Source organism: Notothenia rossii (genome assembly GCF_949606895.1).
Source record: "Notothenia rossii genome assembly, chromosome: 6".
NCBI classification, from domain to species: Eukaryota; Metazoa; Chordata; class Actinopteri; order Perciformes; family Nototheniidae; genus Notothenia; species Notothenia rossii.
In genome coordinates this window covers 35,906,181-35,932,077 of record NC_136909.1, presented here as the reverse complement: position 1 = coordinate 35,932,077, position 25,897 = coordinate 35,906,181, and the positions used below count along the sequence as shown (strand labels likewise).

The following is a 25,897-nucleotide window of genomic DNA, read 5'->3' as shown; positions in this document are numbered from 1 at the left end:
CGCTCTGTCACTCTTATGAAGCTGCTGTCTTTTAAAATATGATTATTTCTCTGCTCCTAGTTCATTCCTCGCAGATTCTTTAATCAACCCCAGTCATTGCATGCCAGTCAGTAGAGCTTTGAAAAATGTGTCCAATTCAACAAAAACATTTTTTGTGAGTGAAGGCCATGCTAAATTATAGATTGTTTGATTGTGTAATTACAAGGTGAGAGAAAATAAATCCACATCCTCCTATGAAATCTTATTTCCTTTTCCATGTTATACTTATACTTACTTGCATTAGAACATTTGCATGTTGAACTACATGATATCTTCCCAGCCTCAAGGAAATACAATAAAATAAATAGATTCATAATTTTAAAAAATTGATACAAATGTATGAATTAATAATGTTGGGTGCAAACATTTCAAATTTAAATATAAAATGAAAAATAAGTTTACTTTTAAAATGGTTTCTCACAAAAACCTTTCTAAATTATAGTAAACTATTAAAAAAGGTTGGGTCAATAAACGTTTTTCTGACTAAAATAGTTTAAATTGAACGTAAACTATATCAAACACCACATGCATGGCAATTAACCAATTTTTGCCCGCTATTTAAATTGACTTTGGTTAGTTAATACAAATATTGATATTATATATGTCTATATACATATATATATATATATATATATATATATATATATATATATATATATATATATAGAGACATATATAATTGATGCAATCTTTCTGAACACTTTTTTTTTTTAAATACTGCAAATGAAGAATATTTTTAAATGTTCTGCACAGACAGTGCCCTAACTTACAGCAGTTGAAAAGATTTGTGAAAGGATAAATTCTTCGTGGGCTTCAATGGCTCTCTAGTAAATGGTGTTTTATGGTTGCTTGTATTATCCTCAGATAGTGGTTTGACATTTTAATAAATATTGCAAAAAAGGGCTCCAAAAAAGGCATACATATATATATTAACACTGAACAAAAATATAAGCACAACACTTTTGTTTTTGCTCCCATTTTTCATGAGATGAACTCAAAGATCTAAAACATTTTCTACATACACAACATAACCATTTCTCTCAAATATTGTTCACAAACAGTGGCGGCCGGCCCATAGGGGTGCTAGGGGCGCCGCCCCCCTCTTCCCACATGTTTGATTGTCATTAAAAATTAAAAATAAATAAAAATATATATTTCCCAAAACAAAAATTGTTTTTATTTGTATTTGTATTTTTAAAGAACAAGGTAAATATGATATAGGTGGTATCAGTAAAATGTATAATCTACAATAAAATCTCGTTTAAAATTGTTTTACGATGTCTAAAGTTACTGATAAGTCACATGTTTCCTGCCTGGCCGCAGCGTGTATCATTACCCTCTCTCGTCCGGCGGTAGAAAGGAGCCCTCAGCCAGAGCAGCTGCAGCCAACAAGCTGACTGTTGCTATCTCTAAACTATGCCGCCGAAACATAATTTCAGCCAATCAGCGTCGTCAGATCTGATGCTCAAAGGGCGCCCTTTCAGCGCCCTGACCTGTGAGTTGTTTAGACTCGTATCCAAGGTGACGCTACAGTAGGGGATGGCTGCTTCTGCAGGTGTAGACTCCGGTGCTAGTGGATCGCCGGAGCTGTAGATTAACATTTGCATGCTTATTGTAGTTGTAAGGGCAATGCCTGTGGCACCATGGAGCATATGTGTGGGCTGGACCTGTATTTTACAGGAAAGGAGTGATCAGAGAGTCGAGTTGTCGATTCTTGTTCAGTTTTCATTTTCCTCACCCTCTCAGACTTTGAGTTGCGCGCGCTGCTAAAGAGACGCGCTACCATGGAAACCAAACAATGGTGTAGCTGTATTAAAGTCCGAGTGGAGACAGTGGTGAGTAAATCTGATTTTGTCAGAAATGCGGGAGTCTCCCGCGAAAATCGGGAGGGTTGGCAAGTATGACCACACACACACACACACACACACACACACACACACACACACACACACACACACACACACACACACACACACACACACACACACACACACACACACACACACACACACACACACACACACACACACACACACACACACACACACACACACACACACACAGTTCGTATTTAGTCTCCTGATTTTAAATGCCCTAGTATGGTTTTGTCACCATTTCCATAGCCCCACCAAAAATATTTTCCACCAGCCGCCACTGTTCACAAATCTGAAAAAATCTGTGATAGTGAGGACTTTTCCTTTGCCGAGATAATCCATCCCACCTCACAGGTGTGGCATATCAAGATGCTGATTAGACAGCATGATTATTGTGCCTTAGGCTGGCCACAATAAAAGGCCACTCTGAAACGTGCATTTTTGCTTTATTGGGGGGGTCTGGGCGGGTCCGAAAACCAGTCAGTATCTGGTGTGAGGGTTAGGATTAGGGTTAGGGTTAGGGTTAGGGTTAGGGTAATGTTGTGAATCGAGTGGCCCATGGTGGTGGTGGGGTATGTTATGGACGATGAACACAGGCCACTCGATTCACAACATTACCCTAACCGCCAAGGGGATTCATTTTGACTAACCCTGATACTGACGGGCTGTCAGGAGAGAGGGAGAGAGAGAGAGGAAAAGAGAGGCCTTGTTTATTTGCCCTGTGTTATTATCAGACGTTACTATAAACTTTTGAATAATGTAGTTCATCTACTTTTAGTAGTTTGTTTAAATGTTTCAATTATGTTGTTTTCGTTTGTAGAAGTGCATCATTCCTTGATTTATTGTAAAATGAATCTGAACTTTTTGATCTGTTATGATGATAAACTGAAGCAATTTCTTTCTTTGAGTTTTAAATCGCCCTACTTAGTTTATAAGGAAATTATGAAGAGGAACAAATTAAATGATTTGAAAATGATATCTATTTAGGTGCTTATGCTGTTGGCGGTTCTAGTGTTAACATACATTTAAATTAAATATGTGTAATGGCAAATGCCATATATGATTTTCTTACCTGGAATCCTGCCTTTTTGAAGAGACTTTAGCTTTATTGTCTGCAGTTCTAGGGTTAATATTAATCTGATATGATTGTCATCGGTCTAAATTAGAGTTCAAATGATTAACTGTGCGTAATGAAGATCATAGTGTGGGTTGAATCCATTTTCATAACCACTGTCTTTTAACTGATGGGGAAATGCGGAAACTGAGCTTATTCATCAGAATTTGGTACTTGACTTGCTTGACCTGAGCAATGACTTGACTTGACTTGCTTGACTCTCACCACAGTGACTTGGGACTTGCTTGATACTTGTAGGTCAAGACTTGAGACTTGCTCATGACTTGCACATGTAGGACTTACTCCCACCTCTGCCTATTTGTGTTGGTTCATGTTATAACAGATGAAAGACTTACAAAGAAGATTTTGTTCCTGTCGAGTTTAAACGATGTGTGTTTTTATTAATAGTCTGGAGCAGGTACTGAATGATTTCTTCCTTTGACTGTGGGCCTACTTTCTTGGTTATAACTTTATACCGCAAAGATAATACTTCCATGTTTTCTTACTGTAAAGTTTCTGGGTCTATTGTCGTTGTCATAATCTGAGCACCAAGTGCACAGGGCTCTCATTAAGATAGTGTTCAATAATTTTACATGAGGTGTTTTTTATTTAGATTATGAATTGTTCTACTCTTTTTCTCAGTCAGGTTTGTTTGACTAGAGTACTTTATGAATTGTATTAATTAATTGTTTTGTACATTAATAAATTGTAAATGCTTTCTAAATCCCTTTGAATATTTTTCGTTCATGACTTTACCACGTCACAGCTGAAAAACAGCATTGTTTTGAATATTTTGATGAGACTGTTAACAGCTGGGAGAAGATGGATGGATGGATGGATGGATGGATGTTAACAGCTAATCTGCTTCTGATCCAGCCAGATGGCTTTATGGAGGCTTTATTATAGGGATCCTATTAATATCTAATAATAAAAATAATAAAATTCAATAATGTGCTTTAACCACCAGGTGTCCCTTTCTATCAGCTGTGCACCATTATGGTGTAAATACAGCCTATCTACCAATTGGATCAAATATAACAGTCAGCCGAATTAGTGTTGATACTGCCAGGAGACGTATTGTGTGAAAATAAATGTAAGATGTTGTTTAATTGCTTATATATTTAAGATCCACGTCACGTTTTCAGTTTTGGCGGCAGTTGTTCCTGTTTGTCTAGAAGTCTTCTCATCAGGGCTCTATAAATAGAGAACTACGGCAGATATGTAATATTTAATGCAGCCGAACCGTGTATTACAATGCCGTTATGTGATGACTTTCAAAGAGAAAAGCAAGCACACTCGGAATAAAGTACTATTTTTAAAAAAAACTATTTGGATTTCACATCGCATAAACCCCATTTCCCAGCGTGCATTGCGGCTAAAACATCCAATCAGCGAGCTGAGGATCTTGCCTACGTCTGTTTCCGGTGTCGGTACCAGATGTGTTCAGGATACCATATGTGTTCGGGGTCCGTCTCTTACCAGTGACGTCACGACGTAATGACGTCAATGACGTCACGCATTGTGATTGGCTGTACGGTAATTTACCCACGCTGTCTAGAGTATAGAGGGTTTTTTTTATCATTACATTACATTGCATTTAGCTGACGCTTAAGTGCATTCGACCAACGAGATAAAAACTTGAAGAAATACAATACAAACTTGAAGAAAAACAAAGACGAATGAGGAGAAGAATAAGAGAAATCGAAGGTAAGAAGTATATAACGTAATATGGTAGGTAATATGTTCAGTGCCGTTGGTACGTTAGTTCAAACAGTAACAACGGACTATTTTTCTTAGCGGATGCATGTCAATTTAAATCAATACATACAACTATTTCACATGTACAATATTTTCTTAGCCCTAATACTTAATACTACTTATTTCGTTTTGATTGTTATATTTGATTATATTATATATTATCAAGAAATTATATATTATATATCGATATTATATACTTTTCTATATAATAGATTATCAAAAAAAGTATTTATTAAGTAAGGGATAATGTGCAGCAATCACAATCAAGTCCACAATCGAATCCATAAAGACAAAGTAAATCTGTTTACAGTTGTTTCATATGGATGTTGAGAGGTATCCATATATCTCTTCATTTTGCTCTCAAAGTGCACCAGATTGATGCATTTAATATCTAAAAAAAATCAGTTCTTCCTTCTGTCTGTCTGTATCTGTGTATTCTCATGTTCCGATTAACCCAGCCAAATTGTTCTTCTTTTGTGTCTATATCGACGCCGGGATCTTGGGTCGAGGCTGGTCCTCTTGCTGTGGTCCCGCATCCTGGATCCTCTATCCTGAGATCTGGATTAAGTCGTGGACTTCGGGTCGTGGCTGAAGCTGTCTCTGCGGTCCTGCCTGGGTCTCGTCTTGCTGCCTCCCTGAAGGCTCCCACAGGATTGTTGACATCTTCGTGGATTCATCCTCTTATTATAGACACATGCATTTCCTAACATTCGGTCTACCTATGTTGTAAAATGTATTATCTCTTCGATTTACACACGGCATCTATTGCACGTCTGTCCGTCCTGGGAGAGGGATCCCTCCTCTGTTGCTCTCCCCGAGGTTTCTCCCATTTGTCCCTTTAAACTGTGGGTTTTCTCTGGAAGTTTTTCCTTGTACGATGTGAGGGTCCAAGGACAGAGGGTGTCGTTTTCTTCTCATACTGATATTCTGAACAAACTGCTGTTGTATTAGCTGTAAAATGTCTTTACTGTAGGGTATTTTTATTATTTGTACAGCACTTTGGCTCGACCAAAAATCGTTTATAAATGTGCTATATAAATAAAACTTGATTTGATTGATTTGATTTGAAAGGGTGTGCGCCAAGGTTCCATATTAGGACCAATAATTTTACCGTATATGTAAATAATCTCTAATAATTTTTCAGATGCTGCTTTCCATTTTTATGCAGATGATACTGTTATTTATTGTTCATCCTCTTCTATAGAGCAAGTCTTGATTTCCTCCAGTCTGCCTTTGATGTTATTCCATCCCATTTATCTCAACTCAAGTTAGTATTAAATGCAGACAATTCCAAACTCATGATATTCTCAAATGGCAAAAAGTTAACTTCTTTTCTCCCCAACATTTGTACTGTTCAAAGGACTGACATTGACATTGAAAGGGTCACTACATACACATATCTAGGTTTTATTATTGATCAGAACTTGTCTTTCAAGTCACACACTGAAAATTAGGTTTCTCCTTTCAGACAAGGAAACATTTTATCTCTGCAACGTTTTTACCAGTATTGGATTCTGGTGATCTGCTTTACATGAATGCCTCTGACCAGTGCCTAAAGAGTTTGGATACTGTGTACCATTGTGCATTATGTTTTATTACAAATAACACAATATATATATTGTGAGTTTGGAATAAATATGCACTTTATGAAAATTATTAGTTGGTTACTGTTAGTAAAAAACAGTAAGGTTAATACTGGATGTTTGTTACACTTGGATATGTTTTCTGTAATACTTGTAACATAATTATTCTCCAGTTTATGCATTTGAGTGACTTGCAGTTAATGCTCGACATTCAATTCAAAACCTTTATTTATCCAGGTAAAATCCCATTGAGATCAATGATCTATTTTTCAAGGGAGACATGCAGCAGTAGGTTCCACATGAAGACATAAATAACAGAACAACAAAAGGACATCATACAGCAAAAATTACAGGGATTACAATTTACATATCTATCCAAATGTACAGGTACCAACAGCATCTGATTGTGGAGCATCCAACCGAGCTTTAAAAACATGTAGTGGTACCAGCTTGATAATTTTCCATTCTTTTTGCAGACTGTTCCAAGTTAGTGGAGCTGCACATCTAAAAGCTTTCTTCCCGAAGACAGTCCTAGCACTTGGCACATTTAATAAAACCACAGCATGAGATCTCAGGCAATAAGTACTTTCAATTTGCCGAGAGATCAGGGAGCAGATATAAGATGGTACTTTATCCAACATGGCTTTGTAAATGAAAATGTACCAGTGACTGAGCCTCAGTACAGTAAGTGATGGCAAAACCGCCTTGGTGTACAGTGTACAGTGATGCGTAAGTGCTTTACAGTTTGTCACGAATCTCAGTGCACTGTGATAGTAAAACCTTATTGTGGTGTAATTGTATATCCAAAGCAGTCAGAAGTCAGAAAATCATTAGTGATGTTTAACCACTCAGAAGCGACCCATCAAAATGAACACATTGGGACCTTTCAGAGAGGTAGTTCATCTTCTACATATAATAACGGACAAAGTAAAGAATGAAGTGTAGGCTATGTTTAAATGTTCGGAATTTGACCGTGTATTGTGGTCCTCTTGAGTTGCCGTACAGCCAATGGCGTACAGCCATTGCTCCGTTTTCATGTTTTTTTAACATGTTTTTCACAAACATTTTCACACGCTAGGAGTATAGGAATACTTCAATTCGGTTCGTCATGATCTGTAGATGTGATTTGCCCCCGAGCACCCCGGGGTAAATTACCATACAGCCAATCACAATGCGTACAATGAAGTCATTGGTAAGAGACGGCCCCCGAACACATATGGTACCCCGAACACATCTGGTACAGACACCGGTATTGCTTATGACGGGTGTATTTTGTTGTACACACATTCCTTCACATTTAAATTTAAATGTACATTAAAGTATTTTGTGAGGCCTTCTAAAATGTTTTTAAATACAGCTACGGTTCTAGTTGAAGAGTTTGTAAATTAACATGAACCGAAGCTTTTGCCTGGCAACGCAATCGCACAACGTCATGTCCGTTAATTCCACAAACACACACATGGATTAACATCGATTTAATACATTAATGTAGCCTTTGTTTCTGCTAAAAGAGATGTCGACCAGCTGGGGCAACAAGAAAATCGGCGAAATCGAGTGTGACTATTAAAAAAAGAAAAATTATTATATTAGTATTGACAAGAACAACCGACCATCGGGGTAGCATTTGCTTGGCATTTCCGGGTATTTCTCCACTGGTTGGGCCATGTTAACAATACCGTGTAACTGTCACGTTTGAAGGGATGAAATCGTGACATCTTCACCTCACACCTAAATCGTCACATGTTCATGTCTTGCCGTGAAACCGGGTTGGAGAGCAGATGTGTCTGGCTTTTCTCTGCTTGTTAGTCAAAGTACATAATGTACCTTCAATCTTATGGTTAGGGTCAAAATATGTTAACTAATCGCTATTTTTAGAATCGCTAAATTATTTCAGTTGTTAATCAATCCAAATTTCTTTCAGTTACATTTAGAATGTGGCCACGGTTATGGGTCGGAAAGTTGACATGTTGAATGAGGTTGAAGCAGTTAAGCATGTCCGTGAAGTCTGTAGTTATTGTAGAGTCAGTGGAGTCCATGTGGATGTTGAAATCACCAAGTAGGAGGACTGAGGTGGAGAAAGAACAGAGCTGGGTCAGAAATTCAGATAAATCAGAGAGGAATGATGGGTTTGGTTTGGGAGGGCGGTAGACAACTGCCAGGACTGACTGTGTGTGACCAGAGAGTTTAAAAGCCAGGTATTCAAATGAAGGAGCAGATGAGATGGGGGTGAGGCTGGTTTTAATGTCCTGTCGGTGTATTACGGCAATTCCACCACCTCGGCCCTCCGAGCGTGGCTTATTTATGTATGAGTATCCATTGGGTGTAGTGAGGTTGAGCTAGAGATAATCCAGAGGTTGTTGCCAGGTTTCTGTCAGACAGAGAAAGTCCAGTTTATTGTCCAGAATGAATTTGTTGAGAATGTGGCTTTTATTGTTGAGGGACCGGGTATTAAAGAGCAATTTCCAGGTTAAAGACACCTGTGAATAAATGTGTAGGAAAATGATGAATACACTAGATTTTCCCAAAAATATACACTACAGTGAAATCTGGCGTCGTTTTTGTAAGAAATGTTCACTTCCGCATAAAAAAGCCTCGGCACGTGACCTCCCGCGTGTGACGTAACACGGGGGACACAAGGGGGAGAGCGGCCGGTGTAACGTATTAATAAACATGGATCCCAATGCTAGTTTCGACACAGAAGACACAGAAGAAGTTGAACATGAATATTCAAATGCATATGACGGACCACAACCTTATTTATTATGAGCCTGCTAGGTGTCCAAGAGACCAGGAGCAGCCAAGGATTAGAAGAAATAACGGCCATCGGAGAGAAATTGAGCTGTGGTGTGTGGAGAACTGGGCAGCTATCTTGGTGAGTGACCGGCGTTAGCTACAGAATGTTAGCTAACGTCACATCACAACATTGTAAAGTTAGCTATCATATATCAGGCTATAACTAAAGTAGCATTGATAATATAGTAACGTTACTGGCAGGACTGTTGATACTGATCCATAACGGAAACTAATGCGCAAGTACAGTATCAGCCGTATATCGCGTTACCTAATGCAACTCCACACTACGGTGCTGTGTACCGGAGGGGAGACGCGAGATACGGCTGATACTTGACGATCTGGTGGAGAAAGGTTGTGGAGCCTCCGTTGATATGTCGTTGTAAATGGCTTGATGAAAAGCAGGTGTGTAGTCGAGGAGGGTGCACAGCTGATTGCAGCAGGTGAGTGGAGGTTGAGCCGGGAGCCAGGAGTGACAGCCACCACGCACACACAAACAACACAGTACCGGAGGGGAGAAAGAGAGAGCAGCGAAGGGGGGGGAGATAGAAGTAATACGGTTTCCTGATAAAGCTGTGGAGAGTATGTGCTGCAGGGAGGTGGATGCACAACGCACCCAGGAACGAACGCTAGCTCCGGTCCTTTTTACTGTGGACTCGATGTCCTGACAGGCTGGTATTTGTGCAACCTGCACAAACACAATACTGCACCATGATTACAAATGGTGAAATGCAATGTAAAACTACCGAAAAATACCAGCTCCTTAAAACACAACCACTCTACTCAACGCAACTCCACTATACCCGCGGTCAGAGAGCGGAGATGTGTCCCCTGTGTGATGTATTATGACGCGTTTAACGTATGACCTTAAAAAAAAGCAGTTTTTAAGAGCAGAGCTCAAAATTGCTCATTTCCCTCTGAACTCCTGCCCTTATGTCTCGTAAAACATATCAAATCCTGCATTCACTTTTTTAAGTGGAATTTTCAAGCAAGTTTAAGCATAAATGTAGAAAAAATTAAAACCTGCAAGATGCTCTTTAAACAGAGTGAGCTTCATATTGCTTTGTGTGGTGAGGATTGACTCAGGTGTCATTGCCAGGGCTTGCAGACAGGGGGCGCGCTCGTCTGTATTGTTGTGATGACGTAGTCGAAAGGTGGGTGTGCGCTGCTGACCAGAGTACGGGGATGGTGTGACCCAGGGCCGTATTCACCATATACATTGGGGGGGACACATCCCCCCCAATATTCAGATACACTCAAAATGTCCCCCCACAATAAATAGCAAAAAAATAAAAAGTTTTAATTTTTTAATTAAAATAAAATTGCTATTCTATGACTTCTTTGTTTTGTTTAATTGTATACTTGAAAATCTATATTTTCTGTTATTGTGAACTTCACCAAAATGATATTTCTTTTCATATGTAAATTGGTTCCTTATTTTGTACCCGGGGGTGTATTTCGCTTTTGCACGTCTGAGTCCACCTTCAGTCAGCTTGATGCTCCAAGCAGGTCAGTCGTGTTTTAATTTGCCCTCCATCAGTTCTGGTATCTTTTCTAGTTAGCCCTAAAGTAATCTATATTATTTTATTTCGTAATGGTAATGTTAATGAACCCTCCGGTTTAGCTTCTTTGTGTAAGTAACTTGTAGTTCTGATGTTAAAACCGAACCTTTCAGGAATAGTAGCTAACTAGCTGTGGGCTAGCTGGTTTCAGTTGTTAGCCAGGGTTTGGCGGGCTAGTGTCAGCTATGTGGAAAAGGACGGTGTCGTTTTGGATGTAATCCAATAGATATTTATTCATGTGGATTATTTCTATTTTATTTTGTAATTTGTAGGGTGTGGAAAGATTTAAAACGTTGATGTGTGACACCTATGGAATAACCAAAGGTGCCAGAATTAATTAAATAATAAATACTCTACAATTATTATGAAATAGTATTTCATAATCGTCAGAAGCATTTAAAAGATACTCACACGCAGGAGGTTTGTAGTGTGCATCATAGCTTGTGCTGGGTTTAGAACGCTCAGAATTGCTAATAAACATGTTTAATTATCTTATATCCAGCGCTGCTGACCAGTATTCATCGCATCAGCAACTGCAGATCGCAGAGGTCAAGCTGTAAGCATGAGCAAGAGGAAGGGTGGCAGTGACATTAGACAGTTTTTTGGGCAGCCTCAGAAAAGAAAAAAAGTAAGTTAAGAGCAGTGAGAAAGTGAGTATTGTTACCAGTCAGATAGCTTGTTTACTGATTATATTTCTTCCATGTTCACTCTGGTGTGTTCAGAGTAAAGAGAGAGAGGGAGAGAGAGAATGTGAGCATGGCGACCAGACAGGGAGAGTGTGCGCTGGTGACATGGAGGTAAGTCAGAAAGGAGCTATATTGATGGTTAAGACAGAATAATGACAACATAGCAGTCTAATGTTAATGTACAGACTCCTGTGTCCCCCCATGTATAATGTGTATCAACAGTCTTTCTAGTCAATAGTTTACTGATATTTCTTCCATTTTCACTCTGGTGTGTTCAGAGTAAAGAGAGAGAGGGAGAGAGAGAATGTGAGCATGGCGACCATACAGGGAGAGTGTGCGCTGGTGACATGGAGGTAAGCCAGAAAGGAGCTATATTGATGGTTAAGACAGAATAATGTCAACATACAGATGTAGCACTGAATTTCGGACTCCAGTTTACAGCTTCCTGCCTATGACCTGCCAAAGACCAGTATAGAGGAATGTTAAGCCCTCCCACTATTTTCCAAGAGGGCGTTGCCAGATTTTCAATTTCAGGTTTTAACCAGGAGATGGCGCTTCATTCACAAATACAGAAAGACAAGTTTCATGGACTTTCAGTTGTGTTTTGAAGAGCATTTGAACACATCAATATTTTAGATCAACTAAAGTATATCTAATCTTGTAATTCAATAATATATAGTCTTTATATATTAAATAATCATAATGTAAATGTTTACATTACACTTCTTTATTTGTTATGCTCATACTTTAACCTTTACAATCGTTTGCTTTAATGTGCAGTATATTTTTGTGTTTGCTTCCTCCTGCTCCCTTTCGGACACATACTGTATGATTTATTATTATTATTAATATGAAGATATTATTAAGATAAGATAAGATGTTACTTTATTGATTGAAAATTTTAGTTTAGAATGTGCTGTCCCACGGTAATTCAGAAGGCTCACAGGTCACATTCCGACTATTATTTAAAACAATAGGTGCTTTCACACCGTCTACAGTTTGATTTGTATAGAGGGAGCTCTGTCAGTTTTCGAATTACCCATTTGCTTTCGGGGAGCCCTATTTTTCAGAGCACATCCTGCTACTAAATATGTCCCACGCACGCTCTGTTGACTGGCGCAGCAGCGCGGATGCGATCAATTGCTATAAAAACACTCTTCTACTAATACAGACGGTGTCACTATGCCGGCGGATGTGGCCGTTGTTGAAGCCTCTTCAGGCTTCGCATCGGCAGGCCTCTCCCTCGGTGTGGAGCTGTCAAGCTCGACCCTAACGCCGCTTACAGCCGGCCAACTAAAAGTTGTTTTCCGTTCACGTTGTCATTTTTAGACTCCTTCGCTTCTTTGCTTGTGAATCCAAAAGCTGTGACGCTTGGCTGTTTTCGTTTTGCCATATTTTTTTATTACACAGCCAGAGTTAAAAAAATATCAATATGAACATTTCAAATACCGCGCCGGCATCACCGCCATAACCATAGCAACGTAAGTAAGAATGCAGCGCCGCCACGTACAGATGGCAACACCCAGACATATTCACAAATATAAAACAAATATTCAGAAACTGTAATGAACAATAACTATTATTTATTTCAAGAACTGTTATTTACAGAAACTCAACATTTCTAATCTGTGTGACACAAATATGCACGATTGTTTTGGGCTCCCCCTATTTATCTCGAAGTCAGCCTTCAGGGGAGCTCCCTCCCTCTTCGGGGGAGCCAAGCTCCTCCTATCTCCCCCCCATTTCGAACAATGTCTGTGGCTGAATGGCCAGCGATTAGGTGCGGCGCATTTATCATAGGTGATCAGAGCTAACTGCCTGCCGTCAGATTTCATTTAAAAAACAGATCTGATTTTAAGACTATTTCTGCGCTGATAAAGAATGATAAGAATAAGAATAATGCGTATTGAACTGGTTTCATTAATTAGTGAGTTTATTTAACACTAGAACCGCAAATCGGGTCAATTTGTGTGATGTGTGTTGTGTGTGTGCAATGTAACTTTTTCAATAAAATATTAAAGTCTCCCAGTCCGTGACTTTACCTGAAAGTGTGTTATGTAGCACCCTATGTTGTTAAAAATTGCATTCTAATAGCGGGATTTGACGGGTTTAGGTAGGCCTATACAAAAACCTCTGGCGGTTCTAGTGTTAAGGTAATTAGGTACAGTAGAAGCCCTTTTGTATCAGTAACGAATTTAGCAGTTGAACATAAAAGTCAACTAACTGAGGGTCACTTGCAACTACAGTGTTGTGTCTAATTGTAAGCTTGTCACTCAGAGTAACCTACCGTTAATTTAGCTGCTGGAGAAGAAAGATCAAGGGGGGAGGGGGGCAGAGAGCTGTGGTTGATGGGCCATTAGTTGTGTAAATACACAGCTGAGAGCTACCGTTTCATTCAGACTGTTTAAAAAACTGTAACAACGGACTATTTTTCTTAGCGGATGCATGTCAATTTAAATCAATACAACTATTTTTTAAATCAATACATACAACTATTTTTTAAATCAATAAAAACATTTTCTAAATCCATAAAAGCAGCTACATTACCTACTGTACGGGTGCGTTCGTTAATATTAACTGTGCGTCCGGAGTCACTGTGGCACAGACTGGACCGCTGGTGAACAGCTGTTAGAACGGGCCGTTCAGGTGTTCAGAGCAGAGCTCCCTGTCGGAGCGGCAGAGCGTGATGTGAACTGAAAAGTTTTTCTGTGGCAATATTATTTAAGGAATCGTTGAGCTAGCTAGCTAGCATACACAAGTTATTGAGCCGTTTCGCTCTACATCCTGAACTCCTCCCTTCGATGCAATGCACTTCCGTTTTGGCGGACTGGGTTTGTTTTGCTAGCTAGCTCCGTTGTGCCGACAAAGCACTGATATCGCAGAGACAAAGAGGATATAACAATTACAACATGAAGAAAAGTGGTTCGGGAACTACGTGTGCGGTAGTTGGTTGCAATCACTCGAGAAAGCACCTGAACGAGTGGTTAGATAGAGAGTGCTACGACCACAAACCAGCACCCAGCACCCAGCCATGTTGTTCATTAAATACAGATAAACACAACAAATACTGCATGCATTGTATTTTTTAATATTATATATGAATATTTTCATAGTGATGTAATTGTGTGGGCTGCTTTTATATTTTAATTTGTAATACCTGTTAGGATTAAACATGTGATCTTTCTTGTTGAAGCCATTTCTTTAGTTTCCTCTCAACAATTAATTCATTCAGTGTTATTTATGTACAGTATGAGCTTAATATGAATGATGAACTGTGTTAAAAGAAATTGTAGCACTCTAAGGAACATATGAAATGCAATAATGCAATAACAGTGCAATAATGAAATGAAATTACATCAAACTTTATTTTCACTCAAACAGTACAGGCACATATGATATATTGCACAGCATAAAGAGATCATGTAAATTGTGCATTATGTAAACAACAGACAACTGTTGGCTCCTGTGGGCATGACCTAAATAAGGCAGTTTATTTTGGTTTTATGCTGGGCCACGTCGTCATGTTATCCTCCCAGTTTTGCACTGAATTCGGGTGGGGGAGAGTAACGCCATCTCCAGTCAAAGAAGTAGAATCGTGTTCCCCAGCTAGCATCACTGTTAGCATCGAAATCGCTGTGTTTACACCAGTGCCCGTCTGACTGTTTACATCGGTTTACACCGACAGACGCTGTGCAAAAGACTTCCGGCGGAAATGAAGTGCATTTGTGTAGTGTCATGGCGCTACCCGTGTTTTGGCGCGTAAACTTGTCTATACATTGTCACTATCTGCTAACGTTAGCTTTAGCCTTCTATTTCTAATAGTTTTTTTCATAGGCTATAAACAGAGGTGGTATAAAATATTGTACTTGAGTAAAAGTAGAAGTACTCAGATCTTGTACTTGAGTAAAAGTAGAAGCACACAGATCTTGTACTAGAGTAAAAATAGAAGTACTCAAATCTTGTACTTGAGTAAAAGTAGAAGCACACAGATCTTGTACTAGAGTAAAAGTAGAAGTACTCAAATGTTGTACTTGAGTAAAAGTAGAAGCACTCAGGTGTACTTGAGTAAAAGTAGAAGCACACAGATCTTGTACTAGAGTAAAAGTAGAAGTACTCAGGTCTTGTAATTGAGTAAAAGTAGAAGTACTCAGATCTTGTACTTGAGTCAAAGTAATAGTCCCAGAGTGTAGGAATACTCTGTTACAGTAAAAGTCCTGCATTCAAAATGTTCCTCAAGTAAAAGTAGAAAAGTATTATCATCAAAATATAGTGAAAGTAGCGACAGTAAAACTAGTCATTGTGCAGATTGGTCCATTTCAGAATAATAGATATGATATGTTTTATAATGATTGATCATGAAAGTGTTCTCAAAGCTGGTAAAGGTGCAGCTAGTTTGAATGACTTTGTATACTGCAGGGTAGCTTGTGGATTTACTCCAGGTGGAACTAAAGTCAGATTTAACACTTGATTATATTTCACTTAATTAATCCAGATCTGTGAAGTAACTAAAGGTATTAAATACATGTAGTGGAGTCAAAGTACACCATGTACCTCTGAACTGTAGTGGAGTAGTAGAAGAACAAAGTAGCAAAACATTGAAATACGTAAATAAAGTACAAGTATCTCAAAATTGTGCCCAAGTATAGTACTTGTTGAGTTTATGAACTTAGTTACTTTACACCATGTGGCCATAAAGATAAAAAGACTTAAGCCTTGCACAGAGGCACGAAAATACATTTTCAAAATGCTCAACAGTGCTGCCAAAATTATAAACTGACTGCTACACAATTAAAATAAATGCTTTTATATATTTCTATTAGATGTGACTCTTTGGCGTTTCTGTTGTTATTAACACTGCTGCTTTAGTTGTTCTGACTGCTAAAATCCTCTGTCATTCCGTGGGGTGGGGGAGCCGGGTGCTCGGATCCTTGTCACCTTTTTCATACCTGATGAGTTTGCATCCCTGTATGTTAAAAAGCCTCAGTCACCTTAATTCATGTAATAAAAACCTCTCAGGTCAGTAACACTCAAAGCTAAATGTGCAATACCATGTTCAGCCATGTTACTATTTATAATGTTATTGTTGTTACATCAGAAGATGTACATATTGAAATGATTTCTTAACTTACAGTAGGCTATTTTTTACAATGTGTGTTGGAAGGATTTATTAAATTACAATGAATATTGTCATTGTTGAAGGCTTTTAGAGAAGGGTGAACTATAAGCATGAATTACATAACATTTTATCCCTAAAAACATAAAAGCCACAATAAATAAATCACAATTATTCTAGTTATTTTTACCTCCCGTATTGCTTTCAACCCACCAGCTTTTATGGTGTTGTTACGTCACTAACTGTAAGCTTGTCACATACAGTCTATGGTCACTCAGAGTATCCTACTGTTAATTTAGCTGCTGGAGAAGAAAGATCAGGGGGGGAGGGGGGGAGAGAGCTGTGGTTGATGGGCCATTTGTTGTGTAAATACACAGCTGAGAGCTGCCGTTTCATTCAGACTGTTTAAAAAACTGTAACAACGGACTATTTTTCTTAGCGGATGCATGTCAATTTAAATCAATACATACAACTATTTTTTAAATCAATAAAAACATTTTCTAAATCCATAAAAGCATTTCAATTAATATTGGGAGTCATGTCGTTACTTTGTTGAGAATGTGGCCATGTAATAAGCGGGATAATTTGCAGCGACTTGTTCCTTATGGGGTAAATAACACCCTTCATCCAGATGAGGATCCCTCCGCTACACTTTGGGATCCTGATCGACCGAAGAAGCTCCATTAAAATATACATATTTTTGGTGAATTACTGAGTTTAGGCACGTTAATAACGTTTTAATGAAGTTGAATACAGTATATTCATATGTGTGAAGATGATTAAATTAGGATTAAAAATGGAGAGCCGGGCTGCATTTCCTCCCGTTCGTTTTTTTCGAATAACAAAATTATTTTGTTAAATAACAACATGGTGATGTTTTGTAAATGATTACATGTCTCTTATTTAGCACAGTAGTATGATATCCGTGACATATGGATCTTAACAAAGTTCCGCTGTACATCCAGCATACTGTATCTGACTTTATTTCACATGAGCTCCAGTGTGGAACCCCACTGCACCCCCTGGTGGATCAATGATCCATTGCAGCTGGCTTCATTATAATTACATTTATCTATCACGGGGGCGGTCTCAAGTCAAGCTGGAGGTTTTCCCTTGAGCGAGGGCAGATCACGTACCAATCACGGCCCTCGCGTTTCAAACTGTCTGAAATGAATCGCTACATCTGTAGCACTCTAATTGTTAAAGGGGACCTATCATGCAAAATTCACCTCTGTACGTCTTTTAAACATGAATATGTGTCCCCGGTGCGTCAGGGAACTCACCAAGAGTCAGAAAACACAACCCTCTCTATTTTTCTCCGTGCCCAAATCTCTAAAAAAGAAGCTGCAACGGATCTGAAAAAAACGGATCCAGATTGAGCACCGTCAGGATGGTGGCTCTTCGGCTATTGGGCCAACTCCACCAATCAGGAGGAGACAGCCACTTGCTTTGCCGTTCTAAAGCGCTGGAGAAGCTGTAGAAGCTGTAGTACATTTAAAAGGCCAAAATATGGTGCTGTTCTCATTGAATCCAAAATGTCAGGCTCAGTGTTGATTTGAGCGAAATGAGGAATGGCTAAAATGCATGATCTGTTTTTTTTGTTTTGTTTTTTAAAGTATAAATATGCCTTATATAAGTATGGTCCTACACCAGTAGCGTGGCGTGGGGAAAAAATTAGGGGAAGCCAATAATACGTCCTTTCTTTTGGGCTGGGGGGGGGGGGGGGGGTGGTGGTCAATGTAAACGTAACCAGATGAGTGATTACAGCGCCCGGTATCATTTTACACACATTTGTATCATACAGATGCAGGACTTACACACGCTTGTTATCTGACCGACAGGTCCGCACGCACTCTCCAGCCGAAACTCTAATAAGCATTCATTCACAAACTAAATCAGGAGACCTTTAACGTTTTACGTCCCTGGTTCGCTCCTTTGTTCCTCGCTGTACACAGCTCCAGTTTGGGCATTGGCCTGTCATCAGATTGTATTTGTTGTTGCTGCTGCAGCGGAAGTTTAGTACAATTATTTTTGATTAAATACTCCAAATCTCCACCCTCCATAATTGCACTTGCTTCAGTTGCTTGCTACTTTCTAACGGCGGTTAGAGTGGTGCAGTGAGGCTATCTATCTTCTATCGATTAGATTTATTGTTAAGCTTGGGTGCACATGAATCGCGTATGAACAATAAGTAAATCAGACTCGGTATTCTCTTCAGCATGTCTCCGGTAAGTTTATTCACAGACTGACAACAGTCAACGTAGTGACGTCACATTAGGACGTACCTTCATACAAGAACAGAATAACAGTGCGACTGCTACCGTAGTACACAGAATAAGGGCGTCATCAAATAATAATACTTAACACCCCCACTCGCTCTTAGATTACTGGGTTACCTGAGAACAAAACAAAATAAGGCTTCTTTTTCTTTTACCTTAACTATGTTAACTCTTTGCCCTTCTAGGTGCCAAACATATCCTGAGCAAACCTCTTTAGCTTTATTTTGGTGGCTGGTTTTGTCATCACATCAGCGATCATTTGCTCAGTAGGACAGTATTCCAAAATTACCTTTCCACTATTTACAGTCTCCCTTATGAAATGGTACTTAATATCAATGTGCTTGCACCTTTGCCTGTTTACTGGGTTTCTGGCTAGTGCTATAGTACCTTGGTTGTCTTCGTACACCTTTGTTTGTGCATATTTGTATTTGTCTATACCTCTGAGTAATTGTTCTAAGTAGATGTATTCCTGTATGGCTGATGCTAAGGCCATGTACTCTGCCTCGCAGGTAGATAGTGCAACCGTAGGTTGTTTCCTTGCCTTCCATGAGATCAAGGAGCTTCCTTCACTGAGACTGGCACAATATCCTGATGTACTACGTCTGTCTGTTACGTCTGATGCCCAGTCAGCATCACTGTACACTCTCAGACCTAGTCTATCTGTGTAATTTCTCTTAAAGCATAACCCCTGTTCTGCTGTACCTTTAAGGTATCTGAACACATGTTTTACTGTGTTCCAGTGCTCTTCAGTTGGTTCAGCAAAGTGCTGAGATAGTTTACTGACCACAAAACATATATCTGGTCGAGTGCATGTGGACAAGTAGATTAAACTTCCTACTGCCTCCCTGTACTTTCTTGGCTCTTTAATGTTTTCAGCGTCTGCTGTGTATTCTAGTTTTGGCTCACATGGTGTGTCTCTGGACTTGCAATCCTGCATTTCAAATCTCTCCAGTATTTTGCTCACATATCTCTTTTGAGACATTTTGACTTGACCTTCTGTTTGCTCAAAATCTATACCTAAGAAATATTTCAACTTTCCCAGGTTTTTCATTTTGAACCTTTCAGTGAGCATCCCCTTTACACTTTCCAATACACCCTCGTTGCTGGCTGCTATAATGAGATCGTCAACCCATATTATTAGGATTACCTTTTCGCTGTGCTTTTCTCTTGTATACACACAGTGATCAGCGGGGTTTTGTTCAAAACCATTTTCAGTCAAACATGTATGTAACATAGCATTCCAGTTTCTGCCTGACTGCTTTAAACCATAGAGAGATTTGTGCAACTTGCATACTAACTCTTCACCTGTTTTTGACTGTTTCTCATAACCTTCTGGTTGTGTTATATATATTTCACAATCAATGGGTGCATGTAAATAGGCTGTTTTAACATCCATTTGGTGTAAGATTAAGTTCTCCTGTGCTGCCTTTTGCATGAGTACTCTTACACTTGTCATATCAGCTGTGGGTGAGAATGTCTCATCATAGTCGATTCCTGGTTTCTGACTGTAGCCTTTAGCTACAAATCGCGCCTTGTACTTGTCTGACCCATCAATGTCACTCTTGAGTGCGTAGACCCATCTACCCCCCACTGCCCGTTTGCCTGGTGGCAATTGGGTGAGGTTGAAGGTCTCGTTCTCCTCCAGTGATCTCATCTCCTCGTTCATGGCATTTTTCCACTGCCTTGATTTGGGTGACGCTATGGCGTCCTGGAAGGTTTGAGGAATGTCGCATACTGCTCTGTAACAAAAATCCATGCATGTTTGCAGTTTGTCCTCCGTATCGTCAGTCTCAAACTCCTGTAGGTGAGCTGGTCTCCTCCTGGTTCTGGGTGGGTTTTTTCTGTTTGGAGTCTCGGTGACTTTACCCGGCTGTGTACGTTCAGTCTGTTCAGGTAAAGTCCCAGAAGCACCACTTTGAGTATCTTGACCTGGCACATTTCCCACATCACATTCATCAACAACATTTTCATCGCTGTCCTTGACCCTAGGATGTACATCACTATCACCATATTCATTGTATGACTCTGGTGTTTGTGTTTCCTTTTCTTTATCCCCCTTTGTTGTGAATTTTACCAATCTGTGCTTTTGGACCCTCTCTGTGTCTGGATAATACACCAGGTAAGCTGAGCTATTTTTATCATAGCCTATGAAAACACCTTGCTCACACCTAGGGTCGAGCTTTCCCTTCTCTTGTTTGTAAGCAAAACACACTGACCCAAATTTCTGAAGTTTGGATATATTTGGTTCTTTGCCTGTGAACAGCTCGTATGGCGTTTTCTTTGTGCGCCTACTGTAACACCTGTTCCTTACATAAGCTGCTGTCTGTATGGCGTAGTTCCATAGTTTATTTGGTAACTTGCTTTCTATCAGTAAGCATCTGCCCATATCATAGAGAGTTCGCCAACCTCTCTCTGCTGTACCATTTTGGTGGGGTGAATAGGGTGCAGACGTCTCGTGTCTAATCCTATTTTTGGTTAACAGTGCCTGGAAGTCTCGGCTTGTAAACTCAGTGCCGTTATCTGAACGGATACACTTAACTTCTCCGTAAGGTGCTATGTCTGCTAAGAACCTTTCTGTGGCCTGCACTGTATCACTCTTGGACCTTAGAAAATACACAAAAATAGTACCAGAGTAGTCGTCTGTAAAAGACTGTGTATATCTGTGCCCTTCTATGCTTGGTGTTGACATGGGACCGGCTAAGTCTGTGTGGACTAGTTCTAAGGGCATCTTAGCCTTTTTGTCTGGCTCCCTATTTCTCGTTTGGGTGAACTTGCCCTGTGTACACACTTCACACAACTGAGCTGGTTTGACTGCACTTCCTCTTATCTCCATGCCTTTCACTACACCTTGTAAATTTTGTACATCTTCGTAATTGCAATGACCCAAAATTTCATGCCAAGTTTGCATGTCGTGACACCCTTTACATTGGTCAACATTCCCCTCAACAGTTGGTAAGTAATACAAATTTACACTTTCATGGATGTCAAACCTGCTGCCGTCTTTGGTAACCATGTGACTGTCCCCTTTCTTGAAGGTGATTGTCGCCCCTCCGTTTGTTGCTCTTGCCACCGAAAAGATGTCATGTGGGTATGAGGGCATGTACAGTGCATCCCGTAGCTGTGCTCTGTGTTGTCGTCCGGCGTCGTCTAATAGACATATCACCGCCGTTCCTCTTCTCTGTGCTGTTCCATTGCACTTGGTCCCGTCAGCTAACTCCACTGAATGAGACTCGGGCTGGAATGAATCGTCGAAGCTTTTAAACTTTCCGATGTCGTTCACGATGTGGGATGTCGCTCCTGCGTCCACCATGATGCCTTTCATCTTCACGTTGTCTGGTGGTTTCCCGCTCTTTGTGTGCTTGGCCTTGAAGAGATGGTCTTGGTCGCCATTCTGTTCCTCTGCGACTTTTCTGGCACCATCTTCTCCCCCCTTTTTCTTACAGAGTGATTCATCGTGTGTATTCCTTTTGCAGTAACCGCACCACACTTTTCGAAAACATTTTCTTGATATGTGTCCTTTTATTCCACACTTGTAGCACGTCACATTGGCATCTTCATCTCTTCTGTTGCTAGCGTGCGTCTTGGTGCCTCGGCCTTGCCTTGCACATGTTTTCATCACATTATCTGTGGATTCTGCTGTGTTCATTTTCTCCGACTCTTCATAGACCCTTAATCTTCTTCTAAAGTCTGTGAACGTAACGTTATCTTCGTTCTGTGTTACATGGACGGCGAATGGCTTGAAGGAGTCTGGTAACCCATTTAGTATCATGGCTACGGTCAGTCCATCACTCATGGTCTCGCCTGCATCTCTCAGGGCTGTAATCACGTTCTCTGCCCTTATCATGTAGTCGGTAACACTCTCGTTGTCTGCCATGTGCAGCCTCGTTAACGACGTGTATAAGTTTATTATCCTCGGCTTGCTTTTCCCTGAATAATGTTCTTTCAGTATTTTCAGAGCCTTCCTGCCGTCATCTGCGGCCTCATGTCTTATTAGCGACAGGCTCTTATCATCTATCAGCCTTATTAGCTCAGCATAGCAATCAGCATTCTTCCTTCTATCTGCATCTAGCTGTTCTTGATCAGCACCGGTGGGCTCATGTAAGATAGTCTCTTTTAGCCTCAGAGTATGTAAGCAGCCTAGGAATCTTGTTTCCCAAAGTTCATACTTATCTTCACATCCTTTGAATAAGAGCTGCGGTGCCAGGAGACCTGTTGCTCTGCTTGCCATTTTTGCGCGCCAACTTTACCGCGAGGGCTACTAGCTTGCTAATATACTTCACTTGCTAAGCTAGCTTGTTAGCTTAATTGGCTAACGCGTAATACGTCGCGTAACACTTCTTCCGATAATCTAACTCACTTATCTCCAAGTCGGTTTGTGTCCAACTCTGCCTGGGCCCATAACCTGTTAAGCTTGGGTGCACATGAATCGCGTATGAACAATAAGTAAATCAGACTCGGTATTCTCTTCAGCATGTCTCCGGTAAGTTTATTCACAGACTGACAACAGTCAACGTAGTGACGTCACATTAGGACGTACCTTCATACAAGAACAGAATAACAGTGCGACTGCTACCGTAGTACACAGACTAAGGGCGTCATCAAATAATAATACTTAACATTTATGATTCGAAAATTATAAAAGTAGGGTAGACATGTGGATATTATCCGACTGAACAAAACGTGCATTTACCAGGTTCGTTTTCCACTGACCTTTTTTCGAGCTATTTTCCAAAATCCTATGGAGAAATCCCATTGCTATTTTGTCGAGGGAAACCGAGCGCAGCTTACTTCCGCTTTTTGGGACGCGTCACTGCACCACTAAATTGATGCGATTTGATTGGATTGTGAGGCAAGGGAAGCCAGCCGCCTCTGGCTTCCCTTGGCATGGCCCTGACCAATCACAGGTTGGCAGGGGCATGACGTGAGCCTCATCTGATTGGTCAATCCCTCCATTTTTTTTCACCAAGGGAAGCAAATTTCGGCTGGCCTCCTCTCGCAACAGAGAGTGCAATCTACTGTTTCACCATAACATCTAGAGGGGCGCTGTTTCACTCTTTGTAAAATACTCAATGAGAATGGGGGAGAGACGGGCCGGCAGCAACACACAACAAAAAAAATCCGAAACTAAACGAAGTGTTTTTATTTATTTATTAAAATTATAACTACAATCCGAAAAAACAGGGGAAGCCTGGCTTCCCTTGGCCTCCAGGAGAAAACGCCACTGTCCTACACTATATTATTCAAACATAGCATGATAGGTCCACTTTAATGTACAGACTCCTGTGTCCCCCCATATGTATAATGTGTATCAACAGTCTTTCTAGTCAATAGTTTACTGATATTTCTTCCATGTTCACTCTGGTGTGTTCAGAGTAAAGAGAGAGACGGAGAGAGAGAATGTGAGCATGTCGACCAGACAGGGAGAGTGTGCGCTGGTGACATGGAGGTAAGTCAGAAAGGAACTATATTGATGGTTAAGACAGAATAATGACAACATAGCAGTCTAATGTTAATGTTAATTTAAGATGAGATCTTCCTCATATGTATTTCAGATAATACCATCAAGCAGGGAGAGTGAGTTTGACAATGAGAGAGAGAGCAGCCAGGCAGGCGAAAATGAAGGTACAGGAAATGAAGGGGAGGAGCTTGGACTTTGCCCAAATCATCCAAATGTGAAAGTCATACCCTGTCAAACCCTATCAAATAGAATACTCTACTTTCAGGAGAAGTGGTTTGAAGATCATACATGGCTCCATTACAGCCCCTCTGTAAAAGGGGTCCTCTGTTTCTATTGTGCTAAATACTTTGCAGCACAATAGTCTAAGCTTGCGTCAAAAGCAGATTCAGCGTTTGTGAAGACTGGTTATAACAATTGGAAGAAGGCACTGGAGAAATTTAGTGTGCATAAACACAGCCAGTGTCACAAATTAGCTGTGATGACTAGGATTCAGGAGCCAGAGCCTGCTAATGTGCAACTTTCACGTGTGCTTGAAAGACGGCAGCAACAAGCAAGAAGAAATCTGATGAAGATTGTTGAGGGTGTGAGCAGTGTTGAAAGTGTGCCGGTCCTACCCGGTCCTTAGTACCGGTAAGAGATTTCCAGGCGGTCCGGAGGACCAGGAAGAATTGACAGCTCCACCCGTGGAATTTATACTACGAAGGGAAGATATTTTGGTTTGGATTACTGGTCTGGGGGAAGCTCGCGAGTGTGTGTGTGTGTGTTTACGTGTGTGTGTTTGTGTATTTTTGCGTATTGTGTTTGTTTCCCGGGGAAAACACTAACGAGAAACAACGGCTGTTGTTATGCCTGCTGTGACCTCAAGGTACTCCGTTCTCCGCTTGTAATTATGCCGTTACAAGCTTCTAAGTTGTATTTATCATCTGAATTTTCCGAAACAAGTTTCATATTCTGAAAGCCAAGACTTTGTTTATTTAAAATCAAACAAAACACGCGAACCCCGAAAAACTATTTTTTTACGCAAATCCACGTTTATTTTGAAATGAGCCGTTGCGACTTCCGTCTGATTTCGATAGAGCGGGTCACATATTTGCTTTTTCCCACTTTATCAGAACAGCGGGAGGAGAAAAGAATGGAGTTACTGAATGACAGCTAGAAAATTAGGCTACGTGGTAAATAAAGCAAAGATGCAAACGACGATTCTTCAGATGTTTAAGAGAAAGGAGAGAGATGAAGAAACTCAGAATGTGATTAAAATTAGAAAAACAATGCCCACAGATGACACAGGTGATGATGCTTATTTAGCCCAGAGAATAGACATGAACCTGGCCATGATGAATATAATAAGTTAGCTAACTAGCAAACTATATATCTCTATATGGGGTGCCCAACCAGTCGATCCCAAGTCGATCGCGAGATGTCTAAAAGTAGAACAACAATATTCAGTTTTATCGTTAATGTCCTACAACAGGGGTGGCCAAACTTTTTGGCTCAGGGGCCACAATGATGTATCAATGTGACAGCCAGGCCGGGGGGCATTGTTTGGTTCCGTCTTGATTCATGTCGGGCTGAGGGTTGTTTTAATCTCATTCTCCCGCGCGCGGCGCAACGTCCACGCGCAGCTGTGACAACCAGGGAGGA

The 25,897-nt window shown here is 40.3% G+C and overlaps 1 protein-coding gene across 3 annotated transcripts; it reads left to right on the top strand.

Annotated features, from left to right (window-relative positions):
* Positions 1-8,920: 8,920 nt before the first annotated feature.
* Positions 8,921-25,897, top strand: LOC307044149 (uncharacterized protein). 3 transcript variants are annotated; one of them, XM_079689224.1, is made up of 6 exons: positions 8,921-9,240; positions 11,223-11,348; positions 11,443-11,517; positions 11,685-11,759; positions 24,170-24,244; positions 24,351-25,897. In XM_079689224.1, exons 2-6 carry the CDS (start codon positions 11,283-11,285, stop codon positions 24,615-24,617), a joined length of 558 nt encoding a protein of 185 aa, XP_079545350.1. In that variant the 5' UTR covers positions 8,921-9,240; positions 11,223-11,282; the 3' UTR covers positions 24,618-25,897. The 3 variants fall into 3 exon arrangements, 2 of the variants coding, with proteins under 2 accessions (XP_079545350.1, XP_079545349.1); XM_079689223.1 differs by having other exon boundaries at positions 24,324-25,897; XR_013809540.1 differs by lacking the exons at positions 8,921-9,240; positions 11,685-11,759 and having other exon boundaries at positions 11,234-11,348; positions 24,170-25,897.